The following is a 24,217-nucleotide window of genomic DNA, read 5'->3' on the forward strand; positions in this document are numbered from 1 at the left end:
TATGAGGACTGTCAAATGCCCTGTAACACCAGCACAAGAATGCTTTAAAGTGGATAAAAGACAGCAGTTTTGAAGATGAGAATGCCAGACTCGATGGACCACGGGTGTGGCACAGTAGTGCATCTCTTATGTTGTTATATTCTCACTGCAATGCCATGGCCTTGTCCACAAAATTTGTTGCAGACAGAAAATAAACAACAGATGCACAACAGCAGCATCTGTGACGTGAAACAAAGTATATCACAGAAGTGACAATAAGAAAAATCAGAACCTTATGAGAAAGCCTGTATGTGACTAAATTTAAGCATATGATAAAAGAGCAGCTTGTGACTAATCATTGCATCCAAAAACAACAAAAAACCTTTAGTGGTAAAAAGCCTATTGAACTAAACTTGAGTCTGAAATATTTTTCAGAAACATAAATAATGAGACCAAATCCATTTTTACTGAAAAGACAGCTAAGAGGAAAACTATGTGTGTTCATAAGTAAGCAATTGAAGTCTACTGGAATTTTTCCCGCTTTTGGAAAGGCGATTGTAAGAATTGCATTTTACAGAAGAAATGCAATAAAGTCTTGATAACAGATTTACCTTGAGAATAACAGAACATTTTTTGTCTCTATTGGCTACAGAAGATGTGCATCATTTTACCCTCTCCAATTTTGGTATATAGTTTAGAACATTTAGTAATCAATCACTGAAGGACAAACTCAAATCAAAGATCAAGCATGAAAATAAATGAAACTGGGAAAATGCATAGAAAGCATCTCTCCCCCTTCTTGATTAGAGCAATCTGACAATGACTAACTTATGTGAGATTTACATGATCTTTGCTAGCCTTTTTGGATTTGATAACCTCTTTTCCAGGACTATGATTCAAACAGACTGTCTCCTGATCTTCCACTCCTCAATTTCTTGTGCCTTTAAAATTTTCGTTGCACCATTCTGCATGGAAAGACACAGGCTAAATTCACACTTGATGGTTCCAAGAGGAATTTAAGCAGTATCTCTTAGAAGAGAGTTGAAAAAGCATGTGTCAATAGATCAGTATATCATCCAAGGGACTGTTTAAAAATAGCCAATGCACACGATCTGGAGAGGATAAAGGAAACCTTTAAGATGAAATAAACATTGCATCTAAAATATTCACACTGAGACCTTAGTGCACAGGATGTGCATGTGTTACCCAGAAAACCAAATCTGGATCCAACAGTTTTAGAGTCAGGAATATCATAAGAACAATTCTTTAATATCTGCTTTATATAGCAGCCTTACTGTGTCCAATATTAAAGGCAAAGACACATTCGCTTTCCAGCGTACTTTAAAGAAGCAAACACGCTTGACAGAGGAAATATGGGAATCTCCACCTTTAAATCAGCTGGATACCACAGCACACTGCTGCACAGCAACAGACAGACACACACGCCTCACAGAACACGGTGCTCTCTTTCTGTGGCAGAGCTGCTCTGCTTGGCCGTTTCTGCTGCCCGTGGAGGTTGCCACCATGACATGAACTGCATGAAGCCTTGAAAAGTTAAATGCACCCAATGTGCTGTGGGAAAAATATGCCTGAGAGGAGGTCCTTAAGCTTGGGATTTTCTAATTCAGGAAGTAAAAACACATGCTGGGACAAGATAAGGGCAAGTGAAACATCAAGGACATTATCTGAAAGTTTTTTTTTTTAAATTATTTCAGAATCTCTTTCCAGGCCAGTTTTGAAACACTGAGCTGTATTCCAGCACCTTTTGGAATGATGAAGAAAACCAGTAGCATGACAATCTTACCGAAAAGCTCAAAATTAAGAACTATCTGACAACAGAACTGCCAGAAGCCTAAACTCATAATGTTACAATCCCTGGATCTCTTAAATGTGTTTTTATCCACACTAATATTTTAATGTATGCATACAAAAACTAGTCCTGCAAAGCTACCCAAACAGATGGATGTTGTCCCCACCTGGAATCCCTCGTAAGACAGAGGGCCTGCAGAGAAGACACCATGGTTTGTCCAAAAATAAAATCCTTTTCAGAACAGGAACCTTCTGCAGAAGTATAAAATGCATGCACATGATGTATTCAATTACTACAATAACCTTTCTTTTTCACTTCCTCACAAAGGTTTTGCTTTGCTTTTCCTGACAGCCGTGTTCCGTACTCAGAAAAAGATCCCAAGCAGATGCCAAAGACCCTAAACAGACCAGTAGTGAGCTTACATTTTCTTTCCCTTTCAGCACCAGAGAAATTAAGTTTCTTAAAAGTGCCATGGTCCCTAGGTCAACAGCCAGAATTAGGACCTTCAAATTTTCTGAACGTAATAAAAAATTCTGTCGCTATAAAAGGCAGGAAAGGTGACATTTAAAGGCTCTAAGATTGCAAATTTTCTCCCTGCTTTCATTTGCTTTTCAATTTTTAAAACCAGAGAATACTTAGATATAGTGATAAACTTAAAAGGCAGGCACAGAGTTCTTATCAGACTTGTCCCATTTGAAGATAAGGAAAACCAATGTTCTGTATTTCAGAAACAAAGTCCTAGCTAATAAAATATAACCTTTTCTCCAGTTTCAGCTCTTCTGTATGTGTCATTGACTTGAACAGGCAAGTCTGACTCCTACAAAGGTGCTTGCTGCCTTGACTCATAGCAAGCTACCAAAGAAATAACGAGTATTCCTTACGGGATAAGGACGGGAATCTTGTATCTCATTCATGAAACATATAGGATTATGCCTTCAACTTTCTAGGCAGTAATTGCCAATTGCGGCTTTCACTGAGTGATCAATGCCAGGTGAATAGTGTGTATAAGGAGAACTAAGGTACATAAATTACTTCTAGTGCTTCTTATTCTAACTCAGGTCTCTGGATGAAAAACCTACTGATTCATCAGATCTGTTTTATACTCATCATGTGACATAAACATTTGTTTCTATTGCATTTTCAGCAGTTACAGTATGATCTCCACTGGATATACACTGTGGCTTACTGCCAGAGTCAGTCCAATAACCACCAAAACAAGACTTACTAGCTCTACGCTAAGGAAAATAGGAGTAGGTTAGAGGAAGAAAGTGAAAACTACAAATTGCAAAAAGCAAAGATGATCTTGCATGTTTTTTAAAAATGTGAAATTTAACTGGAGGCAGTGTATACTCTAGAGCACACTTTGTTTTAAGCCCAAGAATTTTTCAGAGGAATCACTATGCTGCATCCAAAAAAGGAACACTTTTTCTCCTGCCGAGGCAGATTTGCAGGGAGGAGGCTCATTTCTGCCTTGCTGGTCTGGCAGGCAGCAGAGCTCTATTCCTCTGATCAAGAGATCACTTTCATAACCACTTTTCTGAGGTCACAAATGAGTCTGCTGCAGTCACGCAACCCCTCGCCTACCAGAGCTTACTACAATGCAGGTTCACGGAAGCTCTTTAAAGAGGCAGCACATCCTTTCAGCCCTCAAAAATATAAGGCACACACACATGTATTATCATATGGGATTCCCCTAAATATGCTGTGGGACTGTTTTATTTCAGTTTGATTGGGGAAGAAACATATAGCTTAGAGTTTTATGTGGAAGGAATGTTGTTGCCTGAGTAGAATTAAATAAAACTGAAGCTAAATAGCTCTACAGTTCTTTCAAATGATACTGGCACCTTTGGCAAATATTTAGTTAGCCTCTTCCTTTGTATTGTCTTAAAGGTCCATTGTCGTCAAACAGGTGCTACTGTGAACTATGCTAATTAAGACATTTAAAAGTCATGGTAAACAGTCAAACAAACATTAGATTCAATAACCAACAAATATGATTGCTCTGAATTAAACATTGCCCTGCCGCACTGTTAGAAACACAACAATATGGAAATAGTAAACCAGGAAACAGGCTTATGAATTGACTCTGAAGGAATACTATGAAATTACAACAAGTTCTAGTCAGAGCTTGTTCCTAGGTCAGAAAAGTCTATTTTAGCCAAGTATCGCACAAACTACCAATATACACTGATATAGTTACCAGTAGCAATACAGTGATCTGTTGTATGGACATGCCTTGCAGGTGATAGCTGGGTGATAAGAGGCAGTGGGGAATTTAAAGAAAAAAGTTAAAAATATTTTTCCTCTTATGATAAGTCAACTCTACCCAAAGAATGGGGGGTTTGGCCTATTTTCACAAGCAGTTAACGCTATGAAAGCAACTGTTGTTGTTTCATCATTAATTGTTTGCACTAATTACCTGAAATAAAGTTTTCAAAAGCTGTTAAATTACACTGAAGCCTACAATTAAAAAAATTTATGATGGCTATAATGCTTATTGATATTTTGTGAGGATTACTGTGCAGACACATTTCATTTAATGGCAGCACAAACAGGCTCGCCCAAACCAGCTTTATAATCCAGCTTAAATAAAGTAACAATAGGAATGAGGGCACAGCACTAAGCCTGTTGAGGACTCACAGTGTGGGATGCAGCTTGCACTGTCCTGCAAGTTCATTGCTATTATTAGACACACTAAACAGGTGAAAGCTTGTTGAGGTGTGCCCGTACATGCCACAGACAGTTTCAGGGATTCTGGAGATGCACCCACAGGCTATTAAATACCCTTGGCTTCATCCAAAACAAGGGCTTTTTACACTTTAGGCTTGACCTTGGTGTGTATCTTCACCCAGCAGTGGGAGAGGCCCCCTCTCCTCTGCATTGACACAAATGACATCCCAGACCAGCTTTGATATGAAATTAATGACACTCCAAAATTGGCCTTATCTCTGCTCCAGGTGTGGCCTATATTTATGGAGAGGAATTAGGTTGGAAGCTGGACAGAGAATTGTGGCTTTACTGCTGGTGGACCTCACTGTCAGAGCTCGGTGCACTCACATCATAGAGGCAGGCTTAACCTCAGGTGCTGAGCATCACTGCAGCTTCTCAGCTCAGTCAAAATGTTGGTGCAGGTGGTGAGACAGAGACACCAGTCTATAAAGGGAGGGTGTTGACAGCCTCTAGAGTGACCTCTAACAGTACTAGGGCAGACAAAGCTGCAGGCATTTTTGAAGATAAGTCACACTTTCAAAGAGTTCTGAGACTACTGAAGATGTTACCTTTAGTCTTATGTTACTGATTTGTGCCCATTCACTTATCACTGCAACAACTTCCCATGGAAATGAAAAATATACAGGATCAACTCTTGCCTAAACAGACTTTGTCCTTGTTTATGAACTTTGGCTAAAGCACAAAAAGTTTATCTAGAGAAAAAGAGCACTGGATACTAATGCAAGTATTTAATTAACATGGCAATTTTTCCTTTCTAGCTATGGAAAGAGTTACGTGAGAATGCTGCTGGGCTACCTTACCTATACAAACAAATTACACTGTTCTTCTGGAGGCAGTTGGCAAAGAAATCATTGCTAACTGAAGGAATGACTTGATGTATGGGCATTTGAGGGTAAACAGCTGCTAGAATTCTGTTGCTCAGCTCTGTTCTGCATGCCAGTCTGGCCACAGAGGCACTTCTTGCCTTTCCGAGAGTCCTTTTTATAACCCCTATTATATGAAAGTAAAATATCTCTAATCTTTTTTCAAGAATATGACCTCTCCTACTCAAAGACAGTGTGGTCAATTGCTCCATTTTCTAAGGAGATGCAAGCAGGCAGCTAACACATGTGTCTAAGTCCCACTGGATCTGCAATTCTAGAGGAAGAACTAGTCAGTAATTTAGTATAGTGAAATCAGGATAAACAATGACTTCTCATATGCCAACTTCCAAATAATAATTGCAAGCTTTCCTCACTCCCTCCAAGGCTCCTAATATCTTGCACCTGATAGTTGAAAGATCTGTACATAGAAGAGAACATGCATCCAGTAATTTAGATTAGCTGCAAATCTGCCTATATATATATATTTTTTTTTTTTTTTAGTTCTTTTGTGGAGCACTTTATTTAATCTGAAAATTATACAGAGAAATTAATTTTTGTGGAGGATTTTGTTTAATCTGAAAATTATCCAGAGAAATGTAATAGAGTTCACTGATACCCCAACTAATAATCCAAAATCAAACCATTTCAGATTAGTGTACCATAAATCATTTTCAATTAATAAATTGACTTTAAATAGTTACTAAGAGATATTCTTTCATTAGAAATAGGTTTAAGTACTGTGACAAATTACTTAAAGTTAATTAGTTATTAGACTCAAACCTAAGGCTTCCTGAATAACTCGGTTATAAAAATTACAGCAAGCTTACTCACAAAATAGCTTCTACCCTCACCCTCTTCCTTCTGCCCAAACATACTGTACATACTTGAAAATGGCCAGATTTTGCCTGGAAGAGGAGGAAAAGAGCGCTTTGCTACTGCAATGTAAATTAAGTTTTATCTTGGTCAGAACCACTGCAGGATGCCTGGAAATATGTTTGTACTAGGCAGATCGAGAAGGACAGCAAATACTGCAGCTGCAGAAGTTAGTTTAAAATCAATTGTTGAGTTATTTTCCCACTAGCTGTGGCTGAGCCTTCCACATGAGCCTGTCCTAGCACAGCATAGCCTCTGCCTGATGTGGAGAATGAGGGGAGAAGCTGGAGTACCTAACAATAGCGCTCCAGCCACGGCAACAGAGCCGGGAGTTGATGGAGTCAAGGCAGGATGGGGCAGGCTGGGAACGGGGCAGCTGGAACATTCTTCTGCCTGATGTATTTTCCATTGGCCAGATGTTCCCCAGTTGACATGAGCTGCGAGAGGCTGCATGTGCCACTCCCGGAGGGTGTTCTGACCCCTGGGAAGCACTAAAGAGGCCCAGGCCTGCCCAGCATTGAGGAGGCACAAAGGTATTTCGAAGCTCTGATCCTCTCTTCTCCCACTCGGTCCCGGTGCCAAGTGCAGCTGTGGTGCGGGAACTCAGCCGTGGCGCAAGATTCGTTTTGTACATTAACCCGATGAGCTACGGTACCATCTGAGACCAACATGCAGCTAATTGCTGTGGGAACAAAACTTTGAATTTCCTGGCCTATTCAAAGTTTGAATTTCCCACTCACTCCACGCTCCCGTACTAACAGATGGTATACAGGGTGTAGCTTCAAAATTTCCTTCATCAGAGCATATGCAAAGGCAAGAGGAGATTAATTGCACATCCCTGGAAACCTGCCCTTTATTTGCAGAATGGTGAAATTAGAAATAAGTCAATTAACATGCCCAAGCAGTCCCCATCTTCCACGCAGATAGTGCTGGCTGAAACTCTTCCGCCCAAGCTATCCCTGCCATGTGGAGCTGGAAAAGCACTGGTTACAGGAGCTGACTCATCAGCTGACTAGCCCACAACCTCAGCCACAAAGGACCAAAAATGCTGGTAGTGGCATGAAGCGTGTGGGTGGGAGCAAGGAATAAGCAATCATCTGGCAGCCTAATGCAGAAGGGAGGGTTGACAACAAGCCATTATTTATTCCCCCCTCCCGCCCTAAGGCTCATCCCTCTGCTTCAGTGATTCTCATCATCTTGACGCTGTGGTAGGGCTCTTTGTAGGGGAGGGAATGGAAGGTACATCCCCTCCCTGTGGCCCATGCAATGAAAGCATCAGCAGGCTATCTGAGCTCACCACACCCAGATCTCTTAGGGCAAAAGGCCCTCATGGTGGAGAATGGAAAAGAGGTTTGCCTGGTCCTGCTTTCACCCAATAGGAGACTAAAACAATGTCTTGCTGGGAAAAAAAAAAAAAAAAAGGACATCATTGCTTTCCCACTAAAGTCAGTTACTGGAGAGGAGGGATGCAGATCCAGTTCTGGAATGGCAGATAGCAGATGTAACCAAAATTTTTAGGAGCGGAGCAAGGAATATAGAAAAAAAAGGGAGAATGTTGTAGCAAAGATGCGAAAAGACAAGGGCAAAAAAACCTATATGGAGAAAACAAGAAAATCTACAGAAGAGGAAGATGCAAAAGAGAAGATTTAACAAGAAGTTAGGTGGATTATCACTAAAAAGGCTGCCAGAGGAAAAGAGGTGGAAGGGAAGTCACCAAGTTATACAATAAAAATAAAAAGAGAAAAGAAAACTGAAAACTGGCAGATTTAATTAAAACTTAACATGAAAGTACCCTAATAAAGTCCCCCAAATTGTTCATATGTATCACATTATCTCCATATAGATCTAAGTTAACTTTTGAATGTTCATTCCCTCCAGCAGCCTTCACCACTGCTAATCTGGCTATAATATGGTCAGTTGGTCCCCGTTTTAACTAGCACAAAATATTCTCTAACCAAATTATTGGTGTGGTGATGGTGTGACTTCACACCTCCCAGGCTTTAACCTTTTCAATGGCATTTTTGTTATGACTCTGAAAAATACATTTAATTTCAGGCAATGTGTTTTTGAAACACTGGGCCAGATTTTGAAAGCCTGGCTTGTATTACTCCACTAATGCCAAGGTTAAGCAAAACATAGTAAGAAATTAAGGACATGACCAGTTGTCTTTATGTTTCCTCCCCAACCAAACTTGTTGTTTTCTGAGAAGAGGATTTTTGCCCAAATTTTGCCTACAGTAGGTCTTTCCTGGCAAATTGCCTCAGTGGAAAGGAGATTAAGTTTCTCAATGTCCTCTTTGCTTGGAAACTTTCTGTTACATTTCCCAGTCTCCAATACAGGCAGCTCAGGGCACAAGAATCTACAGCTTGAAAGTCTTCCCCAGCAAGTTTTTCACATGCTGTTGTATTGGCACTTGGCAAGAGAGTGATGAAGAGGCACAACACTGCAGTTTGCAGCTTTTCTCTGGCTGGAAAAACCGCACTAGTTGAACATAATCTTCAGAGAGTCAGAAGACAGAATATCTGCTGAAGCTACAATATCTAAAGTAAGCAAGCTGACCCCTGTGTGGAGATTGGGACTTGACTTGACTAGATAAAGACAAGATAAATAAATTCCTCCTTTCCAAATGACCTCTTGGAACTCAGTGTCTCTGCACTAAGTGTTGCTGCAAGGGGTACATTTTCTGTCCAGAAACTGACCTCTCCTCCCAGCTCATGCTTACAGGGGTGACAATCTCAGCCACCCTACTGGTTTCAAAGATAGTATCGGCTACTACCATGATACTTTTAAGGTATGATGGCAAAGTAACCTTCAAATTGACATTGTCTCTGCTTTCCTAACCATATGTTGGCAGCAACAAATGTAGGGTGCATCACTGCCCTGAAATGATACGGCACTTACTGCCAGACTTATTAAAAATTTCTAAAGTGCTTGCTAGCATCAATAAAAATGAAGCATGTATGTTGCAATGTGCAATACCTTCAGACTCTCTGACGTGTTACTGAGAATGTTTGGCTCAGAAGAAAGAACTCTTCCCTTAGGGGGACATACAGAACTGCATTGCTAGGGTTTAATACAGTTCTGGTGGTCCTGAAGAAGTGCTGAAAGCAATGAAAACCTCTATAACCCATCGTAATTTGAGAGCATTCTGCACCTGGCATGACTGCACCTCTAAGAATTATTAATTTCAAACATTGCTAATTTCCTCTTACAAATATTACTTGCTGTGAGATATACAGCCTTTTCCTATATGCCGCAGTGTAGATGCAGTGTAGAAAAAGCATGGAAAGAAGAAATGCAATTTCATTTTTCTCCGTGTACTGTTATGGTCCTTTTAATTACATATTAGAATATTCTCCACATAAATCCTTACATTCACCAGCTCAAGATACATTATTAAGGCTGAATTATTTATCCTCTCAAGAAATGCTTTCATAAAGCATTATTTATTGTGCCATTTTCCCGTACAAGTTTTGTAGGGGTCATTTGATGGCACAACACTGGTTTGATAAATTATTTGGAACAAAATATAGAGGGTTTGTGACAGGTTTTCACTGACACTGATATACAACATAATACCAACATACAGAAGATAAGAAGATAGCATTTTCTGCACAGATATTGAAATAGTCAGGGGAATAGATGTTTTGCCTGTATGCAATTAGTAAGGTGGTTATAAAGTTGTCAATGGACTAGGAAAAAAACCAACTTAAAATATGTTGTGTTTTGATTTAGCTCTGATCTTTGCTTGTTTTCAGTCCCCTTAACTCTTTCAGCTGTTTCCAATATGTAAGTAGCCAATTTATATTGCAGGTCCAGAGGTAAATGGGAATAGTGGACATTTACTTATTATAACAAATATTTACTTCCTATGTACCTTCAACTTGATATATTCCATGCAGATATAAAGAGGAAATGCATTGAGGGGATTTCAATAGAATTTTAGGGACACAGTAAGTTCATTTGATACGTACTTTGGCAAGACTGTTGTATAGCATCAAACTTTCAAAAAAGTAATGATGAGCTTCTTTAAAAGAAGTTTCTGAAGTCTGCTTGTAACTTCTCTTACTGAGCATCTAAGTTTGCTGATATGCATTCTGCTTCTACTCAATGTCAAGACTTTAGCAAATTTGTCAGTTGTATTACTTACAGTATTGCACCAAAAAGTGTAATAAAATTAAAACTGGACTTCCAAAGGGAAACCTGCTGTGCCTCATCTAAAAATCTTGCTTTTCATTTCATGGTGGGGAACTTTCAGAGCACTGACTAATATGTTACTGTTACATTAGATAGAGAAGATAATTATCTGTGTTAGTCATATGGGATTTTCTTTCAAATGAAATGAAAAAGACACTAAACCAAATACAATTAGATGAAGACAAGTCCTTCAGAGTGATCCATTGAGCCAAACTGTAGGATTATCACATAGCAAAGTGAGGCAAGCTTTTCAGAAACCAGCCCCCTACTCGTATTTTATATGGCTCAGGGGGAACCTTATCACTCTCTATAGCCACTTGAAAGGAGAGTGTAGCCAGGTGTGGGTCAGCCTCTTCTCCCAGGCAATCAGTGACAGCATGAGAGGACACAGTCTTAAGCTGCACTTAGGGTGGTTCACTTCTTCACTAAAGGGTCGTTAAATTTTGGAATGGACTGCCCAGGGAGGTGGTGGAGTTACAGTCCCTGGAGGTGTTCAAGAAACAGCTGGATGTGGCACTTAGTGCCATGGTCTAGTTGACAAGGTGGTCATCAGTCAAACGCTGCACCAAAGGTTATGGGATGACCTTGGAGGTCTTTTCCAAATGAAATGATTCTGTGATTTTGTGATCTGCATTGTATCAGAGTTCTCTGCAGAGCTTTACTCTGTGCTGTAGCCCTAAAGTCAGCTGCAGGAAAGTGAGAAGGGAAGCTAGAAGGACAATCTCCCACACTATTCACTAGCTGAAAACTATTTGTCTTCTTTGTCTTCAAAGTCTTATGCAATTACAATATGCCAAATGAACTTCAGTGTTCTGTTGGATAAGAGGCATTGTCTTTCCTTTAAAACATATCTGTATTTAAAATGAGAAACAAAGTAAATCATTTTCTTGACAGTAAAAATACATGCTTCCTCTCAGAGATGGTAATTGCTCATGAAGCTGAGAACAAGTGTAAACCAAGCCAAAGTTTATGCCTGGGGGAATGCTTTCCTTCCCATCCGTTGCATAATTGATAAGGACAAAACTATTGCTAGTATCTTCTACAGTCACTGAAATTGCTAGCAAGTTCTGAAGTAAAAATGCCATTTTTCTTGTGATGAAAACCAGTCTTGTTTCCATATCCAAGGAAAACATGGTTTACAGTGGAACTAAAGTCCAAGTTTTTCCTCAGTCTCCAAGACCTCAACATAATTTAACTCAAGAGAATTAGATCAATGAAAGTCCATTACTTGTAGTTCAGGATAATGGAATCTGAGCCATGCAGAACTGAGAGTATTTCAACAGCTGGTACCAGGCTGGGCCAAGAAGGGCCTTAGCTGCAGAGCAGGGATTAAGCAACCACAGTGCACAAGGAGGATGCACACCAATGACTACAAAAGACAGTGTGTATATCAGTCTCCTGGATTAGATGGACACAGATTTTTCCTTGCCACTTGCATTTACCACATTGAGTTACACATCCTTGCCACATTCATTTACATCTATGAGACATGAGATGCACGGTGTGAGTTAAGCAAATGCACTGAGCACAAAAGCCTACCAAATCAAAATGGTTAAGAATGACTGAGCAAGCTGGAGAAAGGTGAAGACCCACACTCAATGGCTTACAGTATTCTGGGGACTTCCCCTAGCATTGGAACAATGTAGAAGCTGTGGTTTGTGGGAACACCTATAAAATCAGGCATTGTGTGTGTGGCTGGTCCTGAGTGTACTTCAATTGTCGGTAGAAACAGTGGAACTCTTCCAGTGCCAAATACCCTCAGGAGAAATCTAACAAAGATTCCCCTCATGTCACTTGTCATTTCCAGCTCTCAGGTTTTTCTAATCAGTCTTGATAATAGCAAGAGAAACATTGAAGCCTGCAGGGATGTTCATTTGGATGGCATCCAGCAATAGAAAAGTTGTATGAGACACAGATCCAGAATTACAAGAGGAAATTCTGCAAGAAGAATGATGGTGTGTTTCCCAAGGACAGCATAAAATCCATATAGTCCAGTCTTTCTTATGCAGGTGACTTAATCAGTCTAACAGCTCTGAGTTTGTAATAGCTCTGGTAATATAAACAACCCACAGCGCATGACACAAGCACCGAGGAGCACCAGGAAATATCTGAAACTTATTTGTAACTGGAACTAAGATCCTTCATTTGCCATTACTAAAAAAAAAAAAAGTATTGAATTTAGAGCCAGTCTCAGAACATGACATTGAACATAGTGTTGCACAGATGAGTTCCCTTGATCTTCAAAGGTTGTGGGAATTCAAGCAATTTAAATTTGTCTTGTTCTTCCTGAGTATAGGTTCATTCTGAAGTAAATCCTCCTTGTAAATCAACACTGGTCCTAGAAAATCCATCTTGTTTGCAGGAAACTAAAGAGAAAGCTAGCCAGGAGGAGGTCCACACTGTTACAACAAGACAGCAAGAGCAGATGCAGTTCTCCTCCAAGAGTCGGCAAAGGACAGAGAGATCTCCAGGTTATGCAAGAGGACCTGTAGTACATAACAGCCTCAGTTATTTGTCACATGGAATGAATGGTGTTCCCAGGAAACAAGGGGAAGAGAAAATATTGACCCATTAGTATAAGCAATATGTCCCAATAAAATGGTCTCCCTGGTAATTAAATATATTCAAAAATCTAGTCAAAATAATGTTTGAAAATGGGTAGTGTGGAGGGAATTCAATTTGCAGTGGGTTCTCTAGAAAGAAGTCCTGCCAGATCTCAGGGATGGATGAATGCAGCTATCCTGCTTAAGGTCACCTCTACTAAAATTTCACTGATGTAGTATTTTAGCACTTGATTAGACAATGATTTGCAGACAGTAGGTCTTCCTTAAATGATTTGCTTATAAACCACTTATGCAGAAGAACAGATTTTCCTTTTTTCGGTTGCTGTATTGCTAAAAAGATGGTAAAATTAGAGAGCAGAAGAGAGTGAAAAATGGTTCTTTCATGAACAGTCCATTTTTGGCCAAACACTCCAAATATTGGCACAATTTGAATACACCAGTTCAACACAGCCACAGGAATAACCTTACCTGTTGCCCACTCTGACAATGAATGTTTCTTTTCAGTACAAACCATTGAATATGCTGTCCTAAGAAACCTAAACTACCCAAATGTTTACAGTCTAATTAAACTACGACTGTGGACTACAGCAATATATATGCTAAAGACATTTTGTATGTGTTCAATAAAGAAAAGTCCTCATTTCTCTTCTAAGAAAGAAATCATTCAGACATTCAGTTTCAGAGGTCAGGACTGGGAATGCTCTAACTCAGTAGAAGATGTCTTTAAAAACTCAAACTTCTAATTGTTAAAAAACTCAAATACATAGGGGAATTCTTGACTCAAGGTAAAAGCTTCCACCCTAACTAATCAGAGGAACACAAATTGAATCCTTGATTTGTGTCTCAAAGTATAGGTTTCATTTTAAAAAAAAACAGAAGTTTGAGGATAATCTGAAAGCCTCTAATTATTTACATAATGAAAATCAATATATAAGTCATACCAAGAAAAGTTAGGTGGGAATGAAGAGATGGAATCAATGAGGTATAATTTCCTCCTTCTTCTTCTTCTTGTTGGTTTAGGCATCTTATCCTGCTCTTATAAATCTTCCTTATAATATTTATTGCTATTTCAGATTTTTTATTATTTTATTTTTCCTATATCTGTTCTAAATACATCCATTATAAAGGACCTGGAGAGAGTCCAGAGAAAGGGCACCAAAATGATGAAGAGACTAGAGCACTTCTATGAGGAGAGGCTGAGAGAGTGAGAGAGCTGGAACTCTTCAGCCTGGAGAAGGGAAAGCTCAGGGTGGATCTCATCAGAGTGTATAAATACCTAAAGGAAGGGTGGAAAGAACAGCAAGATTCTTTTCAGAAGAGTCCAGTGACAGGATCAGAGTAAACAAGTACAAAGTGAAACATCTCTCTGAACATCAGGAAACACATTTTAACTGTAAGGATTACCAAGCATTGGCTGAGGTTGCCCAAGGACACTGTGGACTCTCCACCCTTGAAGATATTCAAAAGCCATCTGGACATGGACCTGGAAAACTGGTTCTCAGTGACCTTGCTTGAGCAGGGGGCTTGGATCAGGTGACCTTCAGAGGTTCCTTCCATCTTCAACCCATCTGTGAATCTGTGATTCACTAAGACTATGATTTTAAATTTAAGGGAAAGCTTCGGGCTACTGAAACTGGATTACAAATGAAAGATGAATTTTTCCCATAGAAATGAATCCAATATAGGTCATAGCTGTAATAGTTAGCTCAACCATATGAACTTAGTTTAAGAATCAATTGAATCTTGTAGAAAAATTTGCCATGCTTATGTAAAGTAAAATCTAAAAAATATATATTTATACCAAAGAAGCAGAATTTGTCATTCCAGGAAAAAAATAATTACTGAGAGTTTGAAAAGAAAACTCTGGGAAAACAGAATTATTAGGAAGAGATGGTGGGGTAGAAAGAGATGCCTGAGAACCACAGTACATGCACTGCAGAGGAACCTTGGAACCTCAGATCAGGAGCTTTGGTTCAGGTAGGCAGCACTCCTACAGCACTGTTGAGTAGCATTACATCACAGATTATGTATGCACTGAAAGCAAGATCACTCTGTGCTTCTGTAACCATCTCAGCTTTTAAAACCTTAAATTTCTGTGTCGCTGGAGTGTCATGCATGTCACACCAGAAACAGGTCTGCAGTGGGGGCTGCAGCACTAAATATTCAATTATTACAGTAAATAATAGCCTAAGGGGTCTAAGGAATGAACCCGAGGAATCTCAGTCACAGCAGTATGATTCTGACCTAGGAGAGTAACAGGCATGGACACTGTAGGAGGAGAACAAAGCTGGAACACACTGCAAGTAATTGAGGATACTGAAAATCAGGCCAGCTGGGAGGAATCCTTTGTTGCTTTCTTCTTAAAAGGGATAAATTCAATTTCCATTAAAGAGAAACATTGATGGGAATTGGATCACACCAAACACATAGATGAGTAAAAGGAAATGACCCACTAACATAAATGCTAAATCAGAAGAAAGAAACCACGCAGTATGTGCTACCCTGTCAGAAAATGGGAAAAAATAAAAAAACTAAAAAAAAAAAACCTATATCTATGTGTGTATGTATATATATATATGTATGTAAGAGGTTTAATTGAAGGGGAGAAATGGGTTAGAAAGAGATAGGGCAGCTTGGTGAAAGTGGCCGGGAAATCCTGGAATCAATGGTTCTTGCAGCAGCAGCAGCAATCCAAGCCACAGCATTGGAAAATAGAGGACCAACAGGAGGAAGACCTCAGTACACCTGGAAAAATCTCAGAGGACACATATCTAAGGGAAATAGAAGCTGGATGTTTTTTCAGTGAATCAATATGTAGGAGATAAGTGTAAACTGTCTCAGGGGCAGTGAATAATGGGAAATGTAAGAAAAGACCGCCTTAACAAAATCTTGAGTTCTTCAGTGACTGGAAACTCACAGAAAATCTCTTTTAAAAATGAATAAAATAAAGGACAAATGTATAAGAAGAGAAACAGAAAAGCCAACGTACGGTATCAGATGTAGCAAGGAAGGGAAGGTTATGAAAAACATTTCCCAACCATACGAGGTTGGGAAAATAGATTTCTGCTACTCAGCAGAAGGGGAGCTACAGACAATGAAAACAAAAAAGTTTAGTGTTTATTGCTTCTTTTTGCTTCCATCTGCTAGGATCACCTTCATGGCTGTAAAAGCTGAGGTGCCTACAGATGAGGGGCTTAAACTGAAGCAAGAGACTTCCAGCTTGGATTTTAGGGATCGTAAAGGAAGGTATAAAATCAGCCATGTTACAGATTTGCAAAAATATTAGACAATGACCCTCAGGTCAAGGTATAGCTTATTCTTTACCTAGGAAGGTTCACTACAGGCTTGTTTCTTAAAATTTTTAATTCTACATGGAAACAAATGAACTAACTTTTGTAGACAAATTTCTCAAACTCTACTGTAATTCAGTTTACAATCCATATATAACTTTAGTCTAAGGCAGGTCAAACAACATGTTCAACTGTCAACATGCTTAACTGTCACTAATTTTGCAAATACCAGGATTGTTTAAATTTCTGTAAGTTTAAATATAAAACTTACAGAAACTTTTAAGATATTTATTCACAGAGTTCCATATTTAGTCATCCATATTTAGTCATCCATAAATCTATCTGATTTTTAGCTTTCAAAATCAAATGAAGTCTGGAAGTAAATAAATAAATACAGAGAAAGCTCTGAAGTCTGCAATAAACACAGAGATTCAAAATAAGACAGAAGGGAGATTTTTGTCAGGAAAGCACTGCTTTTGTGCTTGCATGCACGTCTCTGTTTTTGAGTATGTATATGTGTGTATGCAAAAAATGTCCAGATGGGCAAAATAACAAGCTATTGAATTAAATTATGCTTTATATAAATTATGTAGTAAAGGATTTAAAATAAAAAAATTCATCCATATTGAGGTCTCTACATTTCCCATCTAAGGCTCAACATTATCAGAAATGCTTTTAGCCAAAAGGTCTAACATAACTGAGTGAGATGTCGAAGGGAAAGTTTGAGTGGAATTTGAGTATTGATACAAGGTTAGTTACACTAAGAACTGGAAGATGAGGCGCTATATAGGACTAGTTGTAACTGTGTTGGTCTATCTCAATTGTCATAGCTCGTTTCCTCACAGGGACAGGGAAACATAAGTTAGGTCTCTCTCAGAAAGGACCTGAGCTGTTAAAAGGACAAGGTGCTACTCTTCTGACATTTATTTACTAAACCGTTACCTGTACTAGAAGGGAACAAGTTAAACAACCAACAAAATGGGGCTGGCTTTGAAGTGGAGCAAGACCACCATTTCCCCACCAGTGGAAAAAACTGAGAAATAAGAAGTACTAAAGGATGTGTCATCAAGAGTGGTAAAGGAAGACAGACTAACAACTAACCGAGATGGAACATGTCCAAGACAGAGGCCCAGCAAACTCAAGTGGTCACAGACACTAAGTGCCACTCCATGCTCACAGGAGCCCCACCCAAAGCAAATCTTTGTCAGGGCCAAATGACAGTCACAGTTTCCTGTAGCAGTTGATGTCTCTCAGTCATCAACTAACCCTGGTTCAGACCCAGCTGCCTCACTCACAAGATCTGGTGAGATTGGAAGGTTATTGCTGCAAGCCATTTTGAAGTGCTTATCAGGAAAATGCAAAATGACTGAATGCCTGTAGCTTGGGGGGAGCAGGGCTATTAATAGAACCTCTGCCAACTGATAACAGAGATATGAAGAATCTTAAACAAGTAGACAGCAAAAAGAAAACATTTCTAAGAATGAGGGAGGGAATTCACCACAATGACTTACACTGAATCCTAGAAATATCTGTCTCAACAGCCAGGTCTAAATTTTGGAAAGGAAACAGTCCTTTGCTTAAAACACTTAAGTAAGATGAACTGGTCATATGCTTCAAGGTGCTACCCTCTAATGGTCACTAAAATGGGAATAAATGACTGATGGATGTTCGCTCTGCACTAATACCCAATTCTCTGCAAAACCATTTTCACACTTGAGGTCAATATGGTGAGGTTACTCCCTCCAGTTGGCTACTGATCTTCATAAACACGTTTGTGCTGCACACTGACTATGGCAGAGTAGCTACTAAAAGGACACCTAGTGGTAAATAAATGAGTGTGCCCAGAAACCGCTGGCATTGCTGAAGGTGTGCCACTGTAATTGGCATGGGAATTGCTGACCTGTTATGGGTTGAATATTCAATGTCACATATGAACTTAACATGTCAAGTAATTAATTTATTTTTTTAAATGGCAATCAATAGTCTTAAAAGCATGTTTTAAAAACCTGAAATTTAAGCTTAACTTCATCAAAACTCAGACAATAGTTTTTTTAAACAAATGATGCACAATACTGTCTGTCACACACTACAAAATTGATTGTACTGAATCTCAACTGCATCCACTTTAGGTATATTGGATAGCTGAACAGAACCCATTACAGACATGATTTGCTTGATATTCAAGCCAAATTTCATCTTGGGCATCGTCATTCCTTGGTTCCTCCACTGTGCCACTCTAAAATATCCTGAACAATTCCTTCCCTTCTTGTCTTTTCCTCCTGTGAAGACAAACAGCTGGAGAATATAAATTGAGCTAACTTTAGTTTTTTGGGGGTTGTTTGTTTGTTTGTTTGTTGATCTTATTTTGCCCATGCAACTTTATAGTCACTTCTTGCCTGTGTTTATTCCCAACCCTTTAATATGTACTAATGCCCTTGTGACCAGGAGATGCCCACAACAGAAAGCTCTATTCCAGATGGAGTCATTCTGGTCTCATGCAGAGAGGGATTATAACTTTCCTGTGTAGTGACATGCTGCCTCTGGGCAAACAGACCAAAATCCACACTTAGCTTTCTTGTTTATGTCAACATACCGTATTACAGACATGGAACAACTTGTTGACCACTCTCCTTCTTTGGTTATTGTTTTTATGTTTTCTGTTCCAGGTTTGTCTTTTCTATTGAACACCGGTTTCTTTGGATTAATTTTCCCTGAGTGAATTAGTACAGATTTACTAAGCCATTTTTCCAGATACATTTTTTTATCCAATTTTCTAACATCTCTGTATGCCACTGGTCTGTTCTCTGTCCTCAGAATGTTTATAAGCTCCCAATTTAGTGTCATCCTTTGATTTAAAAGGCCACAAACAATTCATTTCTGCTCTTCTATCTTCTTTCATTACAATAAAAATTGAAATGCTGGGATGAATATGTTTGTTTGCTTTTTTTAGGTGACTTGCTACCAAAGCTTTTGCTTAAAAATAAAAAAAACCCAAACAGATTCTGCCTTTTTTCTCCATAATTACAAGAAAGTAGATCGTGATGTTCATGAGGGATGCTGCAGATTCTACCCTTACCTAAACTTTTGCAACCATTCCTCACACAGCTCAGTTTCCACAGCTCACCTCTCCTCCACTCCACCCTTCTGAAGCTCCAGCCTGCTCTCTTGTCTTAAAATGGCATGTAGTTTCCTTCCTTTACTATAAACAATGCTTTCTGTAACCTTAGTTTCATGATGTAAACATTTAAAAATAAGAATGAAGAGAACACAAACTATGTGTTCAATTAGGTAATTTGGGGATTAAATTAAATGAAATCTTTTAAAACATGAAACACAGAACATTTCAACATAATGCACCCTGGCTTTACTTGTTTTCCTTTTATCTCTTTATCCCTTTAAGAAAATGAGACAATGGATCTTAGAAACTCTGGCAGAAGAGTAGCAAAGGCAGCTGAAGAGATATTATTGCTTGTGAATGCAAGACAAACGAAAGTCAGGCTTAGAGGGAGAGGCCATAGCACTCAGGTATGTGTTTAAAGGGAAAGAGAGGCACTCCGTAAACTGCAGGATGCTGGAGGCTGGGCAGCCACCCGCCACAGCTGACACGAGATGCTCCTGCTATCAGTGATATCACCCTTTGTAATCTCATGTCAACCTCATAAAATGCCCTGCAGTCTGCCAAAGTCTTTTCAATCTGGCATTTCTTTTGCACTAAAATGCATTTTAAAAGCAATAAGGCAACCAACAGATATTATTCTTTAGTTAAAGACAAAAAAAAAAAAAATATATATGTGCACACTGTGCATCATAAAAAGTAGTAACAGTAAGAAATAATAAAGAGTAATAAAGGAAAAATAATGTCCGTAAAAATACTTCTGTTTATTTTTGCAGTCCACCTATAAGTTTTGGTCAACTATACCCCTTCATACACAGGACTTTTTTCCTTTTTTTTTTGAAAACAACTCTAGAGAGAATTTCCATTATTAAATCACTAATCTGGATTTTGCTCTTGTGAACTCCTCAGCAACAGAAGAACCTCAAAATATCTTCAGATTTGGAAGAATTCTTTTTATGTGCATCTGCAAACGCACATTAGGCTTTCACTTTGCATTGTACCAGACAGCTATACAAACAAAGCATAGCCTAGTACAGCTTTATTCAGCACTTTAAACTTTGAATCTCTCTTGTCCTGAAAGACAGTGATCATGTTGGCTTTTCAAGTGAACCCATTTCCTCCTGGCATACAGCAAACATGGGTAATACAGCAGTTGGTTGACTTTCACATTGTACTTAAACAGGCGTTTTGAACTTTCATAATGCCAGCATCAAATAGAGAACTCAAACTATAACAGGTATTACATTTGCCCCAAACTTCTTTCCTAGTTTAGTGATTCTTTCCCAGTTGTGTTTTCCCATTTTATAAAGCCTGCTGATGAAAGATGGACATTATCCCACTATTTGGTGAAAAACACACAAACTATATAAGAGGAAATGAATGAAATTTCCAATGCAACATCCCATGCAAAAAATAAGTTCAGCAATATATTTTTCCCCCTGCCTTTATCAATATAATAACACTTGTTAATTTTACTAGTACAAAGCAGCAATAAATAAGAGGAATACTTTCAATGGCATGCTGAGATCTTAAGAAAACCTACCTTGAAAGAAACTTTTGACTCGGAGATAGCTGACACTAAGGCGCAAGACGGAAAGTTTGTCCAGCTTTGATACGATGTCAGGTGGGAAAGGAAGGAGGCTGGCCAGGTGGTCCAGTTCCGCATTCAGACGGTCTCTGTGTCTCTTTGAAGGATTTGATTTTTCATTCCCAACTGCAGGCCTTCTGTGGTGGAGAACACATCTTCAATTACCTGTTTTACTTCCAGAGACTGAGATGCTGTATGCAATTAACTGAACACAGGAATACTTTGTTAAGCTTCTATGAAATTCTTTAAAGTATCTGTCCTATGACAAAAAGAGATTTACCATTCTGCATTTGCCATGGTGCAAAGACACAGACTTTGTCTTCTCTTTTCACATCAGGCAAAAGTGAAGAAGTGGTATCTTTTACTCAGGACCTCTCACCTTAGGGAGATAGGTGCTATCTTCATGCTCTAGTCAATATCAGGAAAAACAATTTCTCGTCTTTGTTGTACAAATGAGGGGCAGAACAGCAGGGGAAAATTACCGTGACTAATGTGTGAACCCATTCAATACCCACTGTATTCATTCAAAGCATCTTAGTTCTCTCCATTTAATGACTCAAAGTAAACCTGTGGGTCAGGAGATAATTAAGAAAAGAGTCTGTCTTTAGACATGAGTTTAAAAAGTATGGAAGGCAAGGTGAAGAGAGATTCTTTCCTCAAGCTCAAAACTCCTGTATCATTCTCACTTTTACCTTCCTACACCAGTTATAATGAAGATAAGAATTTAGTTTCTTGAGAAGATTGATATTCGTCACAAAACATAGAGATTAAAGTTGTCAGCTTTCTAGGCCAAGCAAGTCCATCCCCATTTTGTCTTCCTCTTATGTAATGGACAGTACTAGAGAACCAAGAATAGCTGCTAACTGAAAACCTCTTAAAACAAATCAGATACGAAAAATTCATTGCTACTTTTGAGAACCTCACTTCAAGAGAACAACATCAGTGGCCAGAATGGATAGAAAAAAATGAGTTAGAATAATATTTTTTTTTATTTTACTGAAAATACATAATTTCTGCTATTTCATTCAAAATTGCCAATACTTATATATGGTTCTTCAATAACACATGCTTCCAAACACATGGAGAAGATTTTGCTGATTGGGATAAATGAACTACTTTCCTATATTAGGGAGAGGAAATATGAGAATAAATAATGCAATCAACAAAGAAGGAATAGTGTTTCTTACTTTTTCTGAGTTAACTATTTTTTGCAGTAAACCTTGGGGCTCAGCCAGCCTATGACACCAAAAGGATGTCTGATCTATGGAGGGCAGTAATTTTGTGGGAACATAGCCTACAGCTGAGCAGAAGCTAAAGAATATAAGCTTTGCTAATCAGTCTTTACATCTGACAAACCAGCTGAAGCAAGGAAGCAATGTAGGACAGAAGAAATTAATTCCAATAAGGAAAATTAAGCTGATGAGTTCAAGAGGTAAAAATTGTCAAGAGTAACATGAAATAGAAATAGAAGTTGTTCAAGCCTATTTACCACAAAAAATAGTGACTGCTCTATGCCAGAGAAGAATGGTTTGAAGCAATTAAGTGGTCTGCCCTTGTACTGAGTACAAGGAATAGTTTTCAGAAGATGGCAAAGAATACAGGAGAAAGTTTGGGACAGAGTCTTCCTGAAAACTCAAGGAAATGATTCAGTAAGGGAGTGAATCCAAACAAACAGGGGTTAGATATAAATGGTAGTAAGGTGCCAAGTGGATGTGATTTTAAACAATGTGAGTTCCATGGAAGGCTCAGTTAGCTAGCCATAAACAGAAAGGCACAGGCAGGGAAAATCTTCAGTGGGCTGCTTTGAGGCAAATGAAAATTCTAGCCTTTATTTTGAGCTGAAAGTAGATGGTGCTTGTTGTGTTCGTGTTAAACTCAGGATTGTCAAACTGTAAACAGAGACATAGGAGTCACTCGATGATCCCTCATTTACTCTGCTTTCCATACAACACTGCTGTAGTAAAGGAGAACATGTAATTCAAGGAATAAATCTGGCTTTTCTTTCTTCACATTGTTAAACTGCCCAGTAGTAACAAGTACTTGTACCTGTGCAAGACCCACATTAGCAGTCCCTGTATGGTAGGAACTGTGTGGGAGCAGGTGGGGAGAAGATTTTCTGTTCTGGTGGTACACGAGGCATTGAGCCATTTTCTCATGAGTGATTCAGTGTGCCCATGACACACAGACCACCACTAGTGTAAACCAGTTTGGTGAGCTCGCAGAGGAATTTCCTGCAACTACAGCTCTGTCTGCTATTCCCTACCCTCTGCAGAGCCCTACCCTGTTAAGGAAAACTTTGCCCTGAATAAGTTTTATAAGTATGCCACAGTGTTAAACCAGCAGAAGACCTGAGCTGAGAAAGGTCTAATCATTTACCGTGACAGCAAGCTTTCAGTAAGAAGGGGAAGGGAAGAGAGACCATGAGATCTCTGAGATAGGCTGAGAGCAAAGTAACAACAGATGATTATCATGAGTGTACTGACCAGCAACCTCAGTCACTGAGCTGTGCTTGGACATTGTATAGGAATTTTGGCAGAGCTGGGCTCCAGTGGCATCCATGTGAGTGTGGATTTTCACCATCTCCTATGGACCAAAAGGACAGAATGAGAGAAAGCTGCTTGAAGAAAAGGTGGCCCTTTGCCACCTTCTATGTCTCTTCTGCACTTTACAGCAAGGAAAGGTGAAAGCAGAACTAATGGTCAAGAAGACATAAGAAGACCAGCAGAGCAGATGAGAGGTGGGAGAGTGTGGTACCAAGTAAGAGGAAGGGCTATGCCACAAAGGGCCTTAAAATTAGAACTAGGAAGCAGGAGAGAGCTGCACCTCCCAAGGTCTCTGTTTACCCTGGCACTAGCACAGTTCTGGCTGAAGTGGTCATTCTGGAGCAGCAATAGGTACACTCAGAGCTAGGGCAGGTATAGTTGCCTTTAAAGAGCTGTAAAACATTACAAGAAATGTTTAGTAGAGGGTGAGGGTTTTACAAGATGCCAGGGTTTGAGATGAAGCAGTGGCTGAAGTTCTCAAATGGTAACTGACCTGAAGCATTGCCTTAGCACTTTTAAGTATTAATTTCAACACAGTGATTTTAACTTGAGGTTAAAGACAAGATCTCTTTAATTTCCAGATGCGTGAATTACCAGTAAAATATTAGATTTCCACAGGAAATAAACACTCAGTTGAAAATGTTTCCTTTAGTCAAAATGCCGGC

General features: G+C 39.1%; 1 protein-coding gene across 1 annotated transcript in view; it reads right to left on the reverse strand.

The window, feature by feature from the left end:
- Positions 1-24,217, reverse strand: part of AHRR (aryl hydrocarbon receptor repressor) — an 81,028-nt gene that overhangs the window by 35,629 nt on the left and 21,182 nt on the right. Inside the window, exon 3 of the mRNA XM_053966044.1 lies at positions 20,965-21,146. Coding sequence (XP_053822019.1) covers positions 20,965-21,146 — 182 coding nt within the window. The remainder of the gene's footprint in view (positions 1-20,964; positions 21,147-24,217) is intronic.

Source organism: Vidua chalybeata, chromosome 1, assembly GCF_026979565.1.
Source record: "Vidua chalybeata isolate OUT-0048 chromosome 1, bVidCha1 merged haplotype, whole genome shotgun sequence".
Taxonomy (NCBI): Eukaryota; Metazoa; Chordata; class Aves; order Passeriformes; family Viduidae; genus Vidua; species Vidua chalybeata.